Source organism: Myodes glareolus, chromosome 17 (genome assembly GCF_982192425.1).
Source record: "Myodes glareolus chromosome 17, mMyoGla1.1, whole genome shotgun sequence".
Taxonomy (NCBI): Eukaryota; Metazoa; Chordata; class Mammalia; order Rodentia; family Cricetidae; genus Myodes; species Myodes glareolus.
Window position 1 is genome coordinate 48,537,657 of NC_142042.1, and position 15,751 is coordinate 48,553,407.

At 48.4% G+C, this 15,751-nt stretch overlaps 1 protein-coding gene across 1 annotated transcript; it reads left to right on the plus strand.

The window, feature by feature from the left end:
- Positions 1–957: 957 nt before the first annotated feature.
- Positions 958–15,751, plus strand: Sypl2 (synaptophysin like 2). Its single transcript, XM_048443501.3, has 6 exons — positions 958–1,248; positions 1,412–1,486; positions 9,447–9,571; positions 10,887–11,088; positions 11,844–12,035; positions 13,884–15,751. The coding sequence occupies exons 1-6, from the start codon at positions 1,195–1,197 to the stop codon at positions 14,028–14,030; spliced, it is 795 nt and encodes a 264-aa protein (XP_048299458.1). The 5' UTR covers positions 958–1,194; the 3' UTR covers positions 14,031–15,751.

Sequence of the window (15,751 nt, forward strand, 5' to 3'; positions counted from 1 at the left end):
CAAGCCCAGCCTTAGCTGCTTGTCCCACCCACTAATGCCTAGGTTTGGGAAGGCTCTTATTCAGAGGCTGAATTATATAAACAGCAGAATATTTGATCAAAAAGCACTGGTTTTGAAATGCTGGAAGGAGGGAGTAAAGGCATATTATCAAAGAATGACGTTGATGGATAAAAGTTAGGAGCAAAGGAGAGAGGCTGGTTCCCTCCAAGCTTCGACCATTGAGTCACTCAGAGTCTTTGGTTAAACGGTGTCTGTCACCTTTTACTACTTAGACTTCCATTCCGTGTAAACCCAATGTGTAATACGACTGCTCACTTCCGGCTCCCACAGACCACCTTTCAAAACTGAGGCCCATTCAAAGTCAATCAGAATGCAACTTTGCCTTAGTTTTCATACCAACTCCAATCTCTGCGCCCGCAGTTCCTTAATTCTCATTTAAATCGTGTTGGCTATTAAAAGGAGATCGAATTCTTACGTTTTAAATTTTGATAACTTTGAAACTCATTAACATCTAAATGCCGTTTGTTGTTAAAAAGTAAAACCTTGTCAACTGCGAAGTGACAGTCTATAATCCAGTTCTTTCTCCGTCTGCTCTGGCTGGTGGAGCACCTTTACAACAGCACTCAGGATGTCTTGGGAAAATCTTGTGTGCTCTAGTTACTACGGTATGGAAAAAGAGAAGAACCCTCCGAAAGAACTCAGGAAAACTGGGAAAGCTGCTCTAGAAGTCCACGCATTCCGGGTGGGTTCCTGACCTTGGTCCTGGTGTTGGAGCGGCTGCGCTGAACAGTGGACATCCACCCTGAAAGCTTCTAACGAAGCGCCCGAGCCTCCTGGCAGCCAGACGGCTAGCAGGCTCCACAGGTCCCTTTAAGGCACCCTACGCGCGGAAAAAGGGGAGCGCAGGGGGGCGGGAGCAGGGTTCGCGACCGCACGCCACGTGACTGGGCTGCAGACTCAGCCAGAGAGTTTGACAGAAGTTTGAATCGGACTCGGGGGCTTTCTGCAGCCGGCGGGGCAGCAAGGCGGACACAGCCTCCGAGAGCGCAAGCAGCAACCCACAACCCAGCCCGCCAGCCAGCCTGGAGCCCGGCCTGCCCACGGTCGCGAGTCCGCCATCCCCAGCGCCCCCGCGCGCCCCGCAGCCTCCCGCCCGGGGAGCCGAAGCCCCGCACTGCGCCCCGCCGCGCCAGCATGTCCTCGACAGAGAGCCCCAGCCGCACGTCGGACAAGTCTCCGCGCCCGCAGGTACGACCCAAGCGCCTGGCCCGTGGACTCTCATCAGCCTCTGTCCACCTAGATGTCCCACCTGAGTTCGATTCCGCTTTCCCCACCCCTCAGTGTGAGTAGAGGGGGCCATCCTCCCCTCCACCCCACCCCGCCTTGACGTCTGCTGGCTCTGTCTCGGCAGGTGGACCGCCTGCTCGTGGGGCTGCGCTGGCGGCGCCTGGAGGAGCCGCTGGGTTTCATCAAAGTTCTCCAGTGGGTGAGTCGGCCCTAGCCCCGGGCTATTTCGGGAGCCTGGAATTGTGACACTGACCCGAAGCAATGTGGCCCCGAGGAGGCTGGGGAGATGCCCTGGGCCCAGCTACTGCGGAAGGGTGGGGGTTGGCGACAGGTGGGCGGGGGAGGGGAGGGCCAGGGCTGCTTCTCCAGCAGTCGATGGAAGGAGGGAGAGGAGCCAGGTCTTCAGAGTCCCGGATTCGGACCTTCTATGTGCAAGCCGCCTTTGCCCAGGGTGCTCACATTTCACTCGGGCGAGAGGACTCGGGTGTAACCTTTCCAGAACTCTGATCCTGCACATACCACGATTCAGTGGTGGGAGGGGTGAGGAGGACAAGGAGGGTAAAGGTCCGTTTTGCAGTGAGAGCAAAGCCTCGGAGCGCACCGGAGGGAAGGAAGAGGGTTACAGAAGTCATTCTGCCCAGAATGCTCTAGGACCTGGATGATCCGAGGGGTGGACTCAGGAGACAGACTCCCAGCTGAGGTCACTGGAGTAATTCGGGTACCTGTAACAGAGTAAAGAAGTGGATGAATGAAAGACCAGTTAGTTTTTCAGTCCTTCGATTAAATAAAACAGTTAAGATAAAAGATAAATAACAGCGCTATTAAAATGCGGCAGGTGTAATACCAACACTGAGCCGGGAAGGTGAGGAGGTAGATTGCAGGCCTAGAGCTACCTTTCTCAGCTTTGTGACCTCGGGCAAGTCACTGCTCTGGACTTTGGTTTCCAACATGAGTCACTAACTTGGATCAAACCCATACTTAGACTAGAACTCGACATCAAATTTACCATGCATTCTTAAACTTTCCTTTGCCCATGTCCTCGGTTTCCCCTGCTTTGGTCCAGTAGGAATAATGCCTTGTTTCACTGGTACTTTAAGACACTGGCAAGCCCTCTCTTCTCAGACCCAGGGTCCAAGATTGTCATAAATTAGAAATGTGGACAGGTGCTGTCAGTTTTTCAAACCATAAAGACTTGAGGGACATTTTGTGCATTTTTGCAGAAAGGATTCTGTTAGACAACCCATGGACCAAATGCTATCTATATGTAGTTATTTTTTTCCCCTTGGTTTTTCTAGACAGGGTTTCTCTGTGTAGCCTTGGTTGTCCTGGAAGTCCCTGTGTACACACACACACACACACACACACAGATCTGCCTGCCTCTGCTTCCCTAGAGCTGAGTTTAAAGATGTGTGACACCTCTGCCTGGCATATATGAAGTTATTAATATACCCTCAACAGTGGACTCAGCTAGGGCACAACTTCCCATTGATACCCGGGAGGAGTGAATTCTGAAGAGCTTTGCATTCGCGGGAGAGAGGGATCAGCGTGATGTCACCAAATCCTACATAATCATGACTGGGATAGGAATCGTGACGTCTGGAGTTCAGGAACAATAGCGCATTTGGGATTGTCTCTGGGTATCTGAGACCCTGACTGGCTGCAGACCAGCCTGGGAGTCCCAAGTGTAAATAAACTCTGGGACTTTCCACTTCCCTACTGCCTCAAGAGGGGGACCAATGTTGACTGAACTCTTTCACCTCCTGCCCTTTCTTGTTCTGACTTGAGCACCAGAGGGGATTGAGTAGGGAAAGGAAGGCTTCAAAGGAACTGGCATTGAGAAGTAAGGAGGCATCGCAAGCAGCCCAGAGGAATGGGACGTAAGTGCTATCCAAGCTAGAGAAGTGGATCTAATAAAAAGTTGAGACAGACTGTCAAGGGATGGAGACAAGGAGAAATGACCATGGATTTGCTCCCCCCAGGAAGATTCTGGAAGGCTTTCTTCTTTAATCTTGCCATCTTTCTCACCACCGCTTCCTACAGCATCCTGCACACAGCGATTCCTAGCACAATGGTTCAGTCTTCTAACCCGAAGTCTTAGGCTCTCAACCTTCCTAGTGTTGTAACCCCTTGCATACAGTTCCTCATGTTATGGTGACCTCCAAACATAAAAATGTTTTGTTGATACTTCATAACTGTAATTCTGCTATAAATATCTAAGAGATGGGATATGTGACCCCTATGGGGGTCATGACCCACAGGTGAAAACGACTACCCTCAGAATTAAGACCTCACTTTTATGATCTTCAAATTTATAGAGAAGGAATTGTACAAAACATGGGCCGTCTTCCTCTCATCCTGCTAAATCAGGTCTCTGAGGAAAGGCTTGGAGCTGGCCTTCATTTGCAGGGTAGCATTATAAGGAGCTGTGAGTTGCTTTCAGTGCTCTCCCAGGTAGCCTTAAAACCTGGATGTGGGTTTGACTGGCTTGAATCTTCTCAGATGAACAGAAAAGCACACAGGAAGCAGCGTGAGAAATACTCCTCCCCAGAGGGAAAGGGAACACGCAGATCTTGTCATTCTCACAATGGCAGTTGAAAACTTTTTACTCTTACCCATTGGCAAAAGTTCCACCTGTGACAAGTTTACTTGTGCAACCCTTGTGGGAAGAAGGTGATGCAATTCTGTCATGAGTCAGGACTTAGAGTGACTTTAAGATTTGGAAATTAATCTGCCCATACTGGCACATCCCTTTAGTCCCAGCAATTAGGAGGCAGAGACAGGCAGATCTCAGTCTGGTCTACCAAACCAAACCAAGCAAACAAAGACTCAGAAATTAATCTCACCTCAGTTCCAATTCAAGAATCTTATCAGGTCTATATCAAGCCAGCCATATCCATCCATCCATTTATCCATTCATCCATCCATCCATCCATCCATCCATCCACCCATCCTTTTTTTTTAAAAGATAGGGTCTTTCTACATAGCTCTGCTTGTCCTGGAACTCACAGGACTAGGCTGTCCTCCAACACACAGAGATCTGCCTGCCTCTGCTCATGAATGCAGCCAAACAATGCTGAAGTGGGTTTTTGTTGTTCTTTTTTTAAAAAAAAAAACAAACTTTTACACTACCATTATTGTGGGGTGCATTACATTATTATATGTGCATTATTGTGCACAAGTGCAAGTGCCTGCCATCCCTGTGGAGTTCGAAGGAACTTGTTTTCTCTTTACATTTTTACATAGATTTTAAGGATGGAACGCCAGGTCACCAGGGTTACATGACTAGTGCCTTTGAGCCATTTCCCTGGCCCTAAAAAACTAGCTTTAAAAAGAAAAGAAAGGAAAAAAAGAATAGGATTGGATGGACTTTGACTTAAAATTCAGTCTCTTTTGATTCCCATCCCTCGAAACTTAGTTAATTGGTGAAATCTTTACGGGCCTCATTTTCCCCATCTGAGGCTGAACTGTGTAATGTAGGTTCACCGGGAGGACTATGTGAAGTAATGTCTACAGGGCATAGAACATTCCTGAAGATCACAGTGGGAAGATTTCATAAATGTGTGTTCCCTTCCTTCCTCCCTTCCCTAACTTTCTTCCTTATGCAGACTGTCCCATTAGCGTCACCCTTTGGTGAGATTACTCAGTCATCATTACCAACCTTTCCGTTTGAATGTGAGGTACAAAAGAATCCCGGTGACTCAGTCATATGGGATTCTATTTCCTTACAAATAATAGATCATATTAATTTTATCCAAGTACGCCCTCCTGATGAGGACAGATGATTTGGGAGTTGGTGGGGGGGGGGCTTGGGGATCTATAATATGAAGAAGCTATTTCATTGGTGGAATTTGGTTTTTTATTTATTTGGTGTACTTTTTTTTTTCTATTGGAGATTTAAAACGGACACTGTCAGAATCCATGGCACCAAGGAAAGGTTGTGAAGCAGGACTGGGGGAAGAACCCATGTTGTTGTACCTTGCATTCCCTGGGGGCTAGTGTTTTTTGGGTTGACATGGGATTATAACTAGTAAGCCAGTCAGTATCAGAGCGGAACCTACCCTTAAACTGGGAAGGTCATTCTATCTGTTCAAAGAGATGCAAAGACGGGGGGGGGAGCAGAGGAGGAGGTAGAGGGCAAAGTACAACCATCACCATTCCCAGCACCAGAGCCCCAGACATTCCCCTGCTGTCCACTACTCCATCTTCCTTCTTTATGATCAATGTGTTATCTCATAGCCTTGTGTGTGAGAGAGGCGTGGTTTCGTGTTCTTCTCTTCTTGGTCCTGGGGCTTTGGTCCCTACCTGGTTACGGCAGGGAGCAATCTGGTATAGAAAAGTAGAAGGTTTGAAAGCTGTGAATGGGCTGGCTGGTACCTCTGCTCCTGCAGCCCAGGGCAGAGCACCTGTCTTCCTCCTTCTGCCATGCATGGCACAGAAGAGACCTCCTCTTCAGCCGTAGGAACTCTTCGGTTCAGGGTCTTACTCATCTTATCTCTGGCATCGGGGCACAAGGCAGATGCTCAGTATCAAATGAAGGAATGAAGAGGAAGGAGCTCAGAACAGGGAATTGGGAGCTATGAATTGGAAACCGAGCTTGCACATTCGCTAAATATGACCTTGAGAACACCACTTAGTCAGAGTCAGGAGGGCGTCTGTTCCCAGAAGTGAAATGAGACCACTGGTCTAATGGTGTCTGAGGTCTTTCTGGTCCCACTGCTCTGAGAACCTATGAGCTTCTCAGATTTTCCAGTTATCCACTAACTCTGCTAGCTGGCACCACACGATGTGGTGTTCTGGGTTTGGAGATATGGGTTTATGGTAGAGTGCTTAGCTAACATACTCACGGTCCAGTCAGGGTTCACCACCGGACACCACAAAAGGAATAAACAAAAGTGCACTCTGACAAGTAAAAAATATCTACTCTAGATAATGTGTATTAACTTTCAGAAAATCAAAACAGAAAAGGATAGACAGAGAATAGCAAAGTGGTCACGAGTATATTTCACTTTTTGAAAATTCACAGCAGGGCTCGTAATTTTCAAACCTGGGCATCACCATATAGACTTAGACTTTTCATTGGTGATGGACAGTTCTGGAATCCGTGCTGAGCAGTAGAGTAGTGCTTTGCCACACATGACTATTGAGCACTTGCTCTGGGGCTGGTATGACCGAGCAACCAAAGCTTAGCTTTAGCTTCATTTTATTTGAAGTAATTTAAATTATTCGCCTTAGTTGGCTGGACGGAACCTGTTGAACAGTATAAGACATGTGCTCCGTAAGGACAGCACCCCCCCCCCTTCCTCTCTGTCTCTCTGTCTCTGTCTTTGTCCCCATCCACCCACCACTAAAGTGACTGGTACAGGTACGTTCTTGAGCAATGCCACCTTTTGGCAGATGTTCAACAGTGCCCAGGGAAGGAAAGGTTACTTGGTGTCCACTGCCCCGAGTTAGGAATCCCTACGTGCTTCCTTATACCCACCGGCTAACAGACAATGACTAAAAATACACCCAGCCACGCTGCCCTTCCTCAAGTGCGACACCCTGATCGTGTCCTGTTCTAGGTACCAGAAACCAAGAGGAATAAGGATTCAGTGAGGAGTCAGAGAGTCATAGAGTGGATGAAGAGAAGAAAATCCCTCTGTGGACTAGCTAGTGCAGGCCCTTTGTTTTGCTTGAGAGGCCAGCATTGAGTGTGTGAAGGGTAACAATACAAAGGCGTCTGGTGACTTTTCTCTGTCCCTGGCTCTGCCGGAAGGTGAGCCAGCACTGCTGTTCTGCTCTCGGAGCTTAGTTCAGATGTGGAAGCTATGTGGGCACTGCAGGCCAGTTCCTCTTCCTTCCTTCCTGGGTATCGTTACCTATACAGAGATTCTCGCTCCTTTGGAACAAGTCTACTGAAAACAGGGGCACACACGACCTTTAGAGAGCGGTCAATGGCTCCAGCATTGAGCTCTGCCAGGCCAGGCCATGCAAGGCACGGCGGTAGCACTGGATACTGCCCAGGGGCAGAGCACAGCTGTTGGTAAACCCAGCCAAGGGCATGCTCTGCTGAGAGCATTAGCTACAGAGGGTGGAAGAATTCCAGAGCTGGAAGCAGCCTTTAAATAAACCCTAAGTCCTTATTCTAAAAATGAAGAAACTGGGACTCAGAGAGCCCAGCCACCTAGTGAATGAGTTACAGGGCCGAGACCAGAACCTGGGTTTCCTGATTCCTAATCTACATCTCTTTTCGCTTTGATCAGTATTAGAATAATAATGCATGAGCTGGAGAGATGGCTCAATGGTTAAGAGCACTACCTGCTTTTCCAAAGGTCCCGAGTTCAATTCCCAGCAACCACATGGTGACTTAGAACCATCTGTAATGAGACCTGGTATACATGCAGGCAGAACACTGTATACATAATTAACAAATAAATCTTTTATTTATTTATTTATTTATTGGTTTTTCAAGACAGGGTTTCTCTGTAGTTTTGGAGCCTGTCCTGGAACTAGCTCTTTTTTTTTTTTTTTTTTTTAAAGATTTTATTTTTATTTATTAATTATACAGTGTTCTGCCAGAAGAGGGCACCAGATACCATTATAGATGGTTGTGAACCACCATGTGGTTGCTGGGAATTGAACTCAGGACCTCTGGAAGAGCAGCCAGTGCTCTTAGCCTCTGAGCCATCTCTCCAGCCCCTGGAACTAGCTCTTGTAGACCAGGCTGGCCTCGAACTCACAGAGATCCCCCTGCCTCTGCCTCCCGAGTGCTGGGATTAAAGGCGTGCGCCACTACCACTCGGCCAAATAAATCTTTTAAAAGGAAAAGAAAAGAAAAGAAAAATAATGCACAACTCTCTTCTTGAGCGGATGCAGGCCTGGAAGATAGATTACTGTCTTCTTCTTGCTTAATGTCCAGAACACTGAGTGACAAAGAAGTGGATAGAAGCAAACAATTAACAGAATATATTCATCATTTAATAAGAATACTAGTATCATGCCAAAGGTAGATGCACAGGAAATGGGCTGAACAGACAAGATGGGAGAACAAGAGATTCCAGTTTCTTACTTTCTGATTTAATCAATGTGATTAGAAAGAAACGTGAGACTCACAGGATGGGGGCAATTCATATCCCTCAAGACAGAAGGTGCAGTCAGCTGGGATGAAAGGTGGAGTGAATAATCCGGTGTTCTGAACGGAACACTCCCGCTTTTTCTCACTGGAGAATGGCAGCTCAGGCAGATTACAGAGCGGAACAGCCGAGGCTGATAAGGAAAATGGAGGGGGCTTTCCCCTGGGCTTGAGTCAGGCCTGTCAACATTTGCCCAGCCGGCGCTGTTGCTGGAAAGGGCTGTGCTCTCGGGGAAGAAAAGTCAGGCTGGCAGTGCCGCAGAACAGCTTCGTAGAAGCCTCCCCCATCGTACTGCCGATGAGGCAAGAAGCTACTCGAGCTTAGAAATAAAGGACGTGCCGGAGTCCACGCCTGGTCAAGGAGGAATGAAAATGAAATCAAATGGAAAACATTCCAGGCAGGCCTGATCTGGCTGGATCTATTTCTGATCTCTTGTTTAGAGAGGGGCATAAAAAAATGTCTAGCTTCGAAACAGACATTTCCAAAGCCAGAATTACAGAGGCTGGAGAGATGGCTCAGATGTTAAGAGCACTGGTTGTTCTTAGAGAGGTCCTGAGTTTGCATTGTGACTCACAACCATCTGCAATGAGACCTGGTGCCCTCTTCTGGCCTGCAGGCTTAGATGCAGACTATATACTGTATACATAATAAATAAATAAATAAATCCAAACCAAACCAAAAACAAGCAAGCAAACAAACAAAAAACAAAATTGCAGAGGTTTTGTGTCAGTCATTTTCTTACAGAAGCTATGTGTGGTCTCAAGTGCCAAGCCCAATAGAGAGTTCTGGAAACAGTTCCTCTCACTTCCTCTCCCTTGAGACCGCACTTCTTCACTGGGTTACTTGGCCCAATGCTTTGTTCAGAGAATACAATATTTGGAGTTGGAAGAAGAATGGCAGCAGAGGGTCCCTAGCAGGAGGACCTTGGTTAAAGGAATCCTGACTCCCTATCCACTAAGCACCTGCACCCTCTGGAGTCGAAGGGTAGCTCTTTACCTCGGACAGGTGAGATCTTCCGACTCTCAAAGGGGCTTCACTTTCTCTCAGCTCTTTGCTATTTTCGCCTTCGGGTCCTGCGGCTCTTACAGCGGGGAGACGGGAGCCATGGTTCGCTGCAACAACGAAGCCAAGGATGTGAGCTCCATCATTGTTTTGTTCGGCTATCCCTTCAGGTGAGTAGGGCTTGGCTGTGGCCCCATGCCCTCCTTTCGCTAGGTTGGCAGGGCTTTCTTCCTCCTCTGCTCCTACCAACCTCTCGTCATTTCTTCCTGCTCATAGGACATGCAACCTAAAGACCATTTGCTGTGTGCCGCTCTAGATCAAAATAGACCAAGACCTGGCTCATTCTGTCTTTTAGTCATTTCAGACACTGACCAGAGTAAAACATGGCTATATCGTTGTTAGAATGTTCCAGTCCAAAATCAAGCAATGGCAGCTCACCACAGCTCAGAGAGAAATCAGCTGTTGGGGTGGAGAGCTGGGGGACACTAGGGGTCTGGGCCAGTGACAACTCTCTCTGCCCCTCTGCAGATTCCTCAGCGCCTTGAAGGAAGGAAGCTTGTTAGAGTTTAGATGTTAAACAATAGATGTGAAACGCTCACCCGATGTCACCCAAATACAAGGAGGTGCATTGATTTTTCAGTTTTTCGAGACAGGTTTTGAGACAGCTTTGGAGCCTGTCCTGGAACTAGCTCTTGTAGACCAGGCTGGCCTTGAACTTACAGAAATCCATCTGCCTCTGCCTCCCAAGTGTTCAGATTAAAGGTGTGTGCCACCATACCTGGCAAGGAGGTACATCTTGACCAGGAAGTAGAAAAGGACACTCATCCCTGAGTATTTGGGAGCCTAACAGGGGGCGAATGACTGTTCAGAAAGGGGTGAAGGCACGGCTCATCTTTTCTGGATGTCTGAAACCATTTCAGTCTCCAATTTAGATTAAATATCTCTTCTACACCACAAGCTGTATTTTCCACTCTATTCATTGTAGCCAAATCAGGGAGGGATAAATCAAGTCTGTGAATGTGAATTCAAACCTTAATTTGACCACCGCTTACTACAGGCTTGTGTGTTTCTAAGGGCAGAATGAATGTGATTTGTCTAGTGGTTTGACTCTCAGAAATTGTTGGGCTGTCTATATATTGGTGATTTAAGGTCCCTCAAGATATATAGAGATTCAGGATGACCATTTCTGACCAGATGGATGGGTATGGTGTGGCTACTAATGGAGTTTGGGGGAATCTTAGATGAGGGCTGTAGCTTAGTGCTAAAGTCCTTGCCTAGCATGTGTGAGACCCCATGGTCAAACCCCAGTACTACCAGGGGAGAAATGAGTAGAATCTTGAGGTAGCTCTTATGTTGACTGCAAGCTTTCCTCAGTTCCTACCTACATGACTCCTTTCCCAGGGTGAGAGCCAACACGGGGGCCCTTCTTGGGCAGGGTGAGAGGGGCTGACCCTGGCTCAGCATGACTTCCATTGCCACATGCAGGTTGCACCGGGTCCAGTATGAGATGCCTCTCTGTGATGATGACTCCACCTCCAAAACCATGCACCTCATGGGAGACTTCTCTGCCCCCGCCGAGTTTTTTGTGACCCTTGGCATCTTTTCCTTCTTCTACACAATGGCTGCCCTGGTCCTCTACTTGCGCTTCCACAACCTCTACACAGAGAACAAACGCTTCCCACTGGTGGTGAGTGAGCCCAGCCCAGAGGATGGGGCCAAGAAATGGAATAGCTCTTTGTTAGAAGGCTGAAGTCAAGAGCCAGAGGGGAGGTCAAAAGTGATGTCTTCTCTGAGTCATTAATACCTATGTGTGGAATGGACCTCTGCCCTACCAAACTCGCTTGGTTTGTTTGCAGCCAGAGGAGGCAGGATCTAGAGCTAACCTTACTAGGTTCAAATCCTAGCACTTGCTCGTAGTAGCTGTGTGACATTAGACAAGTTACTCAGCCTCTCTCCACATGAATTCCTTGGCTCTAAAATAAAGGTGAAGCAATGGGCAAGTGTTTGAGGAGGACGAAATGAGCATTCACGTACTGCATCTAGCATGTAGTTATTCTCGATGAGAGCTATCTATGACTAGTAGTATTTCCTTCCTCTATATTTCAGACATTCAAGATGGGAAGTAGGCTTGAGAGACCTCAATTGTCTTCTGAATCTGCCTTCTTCATTACTTATAGTTTGAATAGTGGTGTCCAAAGGGAAGTTGAGGGGAAAGAGTAAGGAATTTAAGTCACTTGGCTTGCAAGGAGGGAGGGTTATCAGCTGTTGCCTTGGCAGCTCCTTGCCTGACCTTAATTCTAAGGGCAGGGGCATGGCAGTCTGAGCGGCAGCATTCCTTTGGTGGCCTGTAGGACGGGAGGAGACATCTGTCTTGGGACCTCAGGATTCTGGTGTGACAAGAGGGTCATTCTGAACATGTCTTCTTCCCTCCGCTCTTCCTAGGATTTCTGTGTGACTGTCTCCTTCACCTTCTTCTGGCTGGTTGCCGCAGCTGCCTGGGGCAAGGGCTTGACTGATGTCAAAGGGGCCACGCGGCCTTCCAGCCTGACCGCAGCCATGTCCGTGTGCCACGGAGAGGATGCAGTGTGCAGTGCGGGGGCCACACCCTCGATGGGGCTAGCTAACATCTCTGTGGTGAGACCCGTGTCTGGGGAAGGTGTACTGGCCCAGCTGTCCCAGCTAGCTGGTTCTGAGAAGAATAGAGAAGGTGTCCCCAGAGCCGACAGGCTGTGCAGCTAGACTAGTAACGCCTGCATCTGATATTGACCTGAGAAGATATTTTTGAATGAGAAGAATCTGAGTCACTCTTTTGCCACTCTTAGCTGCCCTGGAGGTTACCCTTCCTTGCCTGTTTGGCTGCGTGTCCCGTGAGAGCATGTGCAGAGGGAGCTTAGGGCCGTGCTGGGGCACAGAGCTGTGAGTCGACCAGTGTGAGAGAGAAACTGGCCCCCCTTGTCACTTAGTGGGTGTGGGGAGCAGTGGTGGGTTCTGCTGGCAGAAGATCCAAGTTGCTACAGTGTTGAGAGATAGCCATGTAAACAGGTAATCACCCACCTGCAGCACTGAGCTGCTCAAATGCCCCCTTGTCACCTCAGCCGACCCATCACCCCCTCAGAAAATTCCCCAGACCTCCCAAAGGCCCACAGATGAAATATTCCATGGCCAGGGCACCAGGGAGTCTTCCAAAACCATGCACATAGGTTTCTCTTCCAGTTTCTATTTGTAAACATTTTCACATACCCAGTAAAACTGAAATTGTTTTTTACAGGGATGGCCTACATAGTCACCACCTAAACGGTAACAGTTCACTGTACCTGCTTCATATGTATTGATCCATCTTTCCTTATATATTATTTTTATTTCGACTTTTGAGACAGGGTCTTGCTGTATAACCTGAGTTGTCCTTGAATGCATGTAGCCCAAGCTGCCTTTGCATTCATGATTCTCTTGCCTCAGCCTTCTAAGTACCAGGATTACTGATTCGTGCTGCTACACCCACTTTTCTTTTCATTTGTGTTTCAAGATACTTTCTGCTGGGTGACTCAGACTGGTTCAAATTCACAATCTTCCCTCTTGAAATGCCTAAGTGCTGGGATTGCACAGGTGGAAGCCACCATGCCTGGATTATTGATCTTATTATTACTATTTTGGGAAAGAGTCTTACTACACAGCTGCCGCTGGCCTGGAACTTGCTATGTAGAACAGACGGGTCTCCAACTCATGGGGATCCACATGCCTCTGCCTCCCAGTACTAGGACTAAAGGTGTGCACCATTATGGCTAACTCAACCCACGTTTGAAAACGCTTTTCAAAGTGAATTGCGAACATCAGTTCTTTTGTCCCTAACTACTCTTTTGCTAGGTTTTTGCTTTTGTGTTTTGAGACAGGGTCTCTCAGTGTAGCACTGGCTGTCCTGGTATTGTCTTATGTAGACCATGTTATCCTCAAAATCACAGAGACCCGCCCATCTCTACCTCCGGAGTACTGGGATTAAAGGCATGCGCCACCACCCCTCCCTATGTTGTCAGTTTTTCAAAACATTTAAAATAAATATTTGAATAGATCTGGTGCGGTGGCACACACCTATAGTACCAACAGCCTGTCAGGCAGAGGCAGGAGGCTTTCAGGTTCTAGAACGGGCTAGGTACACAGAGAAAGCAAACAACAGCAACAGCAAAAACAACAGATGTTTGAACAAAGACTTCACCGAGTCTCTAGCCCTAGAGGAGTACCTTGGACAGCTCCAGGCTCACTCACCTCAAGCCGACTGCCACGTGTTCCTTGATTTACTTAGCATTCCTGGGGCCAGATTCAGCTAGCGACCAAGTTACACTGCGCATGAGCACTCTGAGTACAGTTTAGCCGCTTTCGCTGGAGAATGGCCTTGAACCTTGCCTCTGGTTCTCTGTGCTCTTCCTATTCCCATTTCTCCTGCGGCTCCTCCTTGACTGTTCTCACAAACGCTCCTGATTTCTTTTGTAGCTCTTCGGCTTTATCAACTTCTTCCTGTGGGCTGGAAACTGTTGGTTTGTGTTCAAAGAGACACCGTGGTACGGACAGGGCCAGGACCAGGGCCAGGGCCCCAGCCAGGAGAGTGCTGCAGAACAGGGGGCAGTGGAGAAGCAGTAAGCAGCTGGCTACTCCCGAACTGGACAGCACCTCTTCATCTCCTCCGGCTTCCACAGGACCTTCCTCCTCCTCCAACTCCTTTCCCCCCATCATTTTGGGCTTTGAGACTTGAGACAATGGATGAATGGGTAGGCAGGCATCAGTTATTGGTTACCTGGGCAGCCCTCCACTGGCTCCCTCATCCCTCATCCTGCTGGAACTGCACATGGCAGGAACTCAGTCCTTCTTGTCTACCTGCCTGGCTCAGGCATCCTACTGGGCTTTAATTTGTGCCCTCAAGCCTCCGAGAGAGAGCCTGTGCTTGCTGCAGGTAAGGAAAAGAAACTAGAGTCCTGATACTGGTCTCTAAAAGATGCTCTCTGTTATCATTTGTCTAGTCTCAGTGCAGTGAGGAGGGGGGAAGTCACCTGGCAGCCTTGCCCTGATTCTTGTCTGGAGATCCCAGCAGTGGTTTGATGACATCCCTTCAATGTTGTCATCTAGTCTTTATCTTATCTCTAGCCCTGCCCCCGCCCAGCCCCAAGTGCTCCCCAGTCTCCTCTCTGGCCTCTGTCCATAGCTCCCACCATGTGTGAAACAGAGAGACCCATTACCCTATCCAAGGGCCCTCTAAGGGTCCACACGAGGCCTGGACTCAGTGGGAGCAGATAGAGGTGCCGTTGCACCGCAGCTTCGAGGAAGAAAGGGGAGTTGCCGACGGAATACACTTTCTGTCCCCTCAGTTCTCCCTCAGTTGGAACGCTGTCATCTGCTCCCCAAATTCCACTTGCTCATGAAACCCCTAACTTCCTCGTCCTTTGTGGGTTTGGTTTTGTCTCACCCTTAGGAAACAAGATGAGAAGGCTCGGAATATTTCCACTTCCTTCTCCCACCCCACCCCACCTGTCAGTCCATCTCCCTTCCCTGACCTTTTGGAGATAAGGCATTTAAGATCTTTTTCTTTTTTTTTTTTAAAGTCTGTCCAGGCCTTCTTTCATTCCTGCGGGCTGTGGGCAGGCCGAAAGGACCACCATGAGGCTAAGGTGCCCAGCAGTCCCAGGACATGGATAGATGGGCCCGCTTGTCCCTTACCGTCTGCTCATTTTCTCAAGCCAGCACCTTTTCTAGATCTTTTATACCTCTCCTTCCTCACCTTTGCACAGAGGTGTTCTCCTCATCCTCGAAGTCCTCCCTCACTTCCGTATGGTAGCGGACTCTACCCCTTCCCCAGTCCCGGGCAGCCCGATGATATTGGTGCTTCTTTACTTCGGGACCCAGTTCCATATTTGTCTTTGGTGTGTCTCCCTTTCCCTACACTCCCATCCCTCCTCAGGTCCCAAGGTCTGAGGGTACCAATTGAGGAAATACCATCAGCCCCCTACCCAGGTCAAAACCCCTTGGTCTACCCTGGCAGTAGGGCTGCTCAGGGAAAGATGAAGAAGGAAGAATCCAGCCATTTACCAATTTAGTGCCAATTGACCCACCTAGTATACTAAAGATGAATGTGTCCTGTGCTAACCTGTCCTTAAGACAGGGTCAACCCTCTCCAACCTCCTCACCTTCCCCAATGCTACCCACATCAGGTTGTGTATTACTTGGGTCCCCAGGGCTTAGAACCTTAAACTTGGGGCCATCCATTTCTTCTTTGGGTTATAATCCCCCACTTGACGGGGGAGAGGGGTAATGATATTTACACACATCTAGATGTTTCCAAGCCCTTCAGTAAAAGAATTTGGAATTTT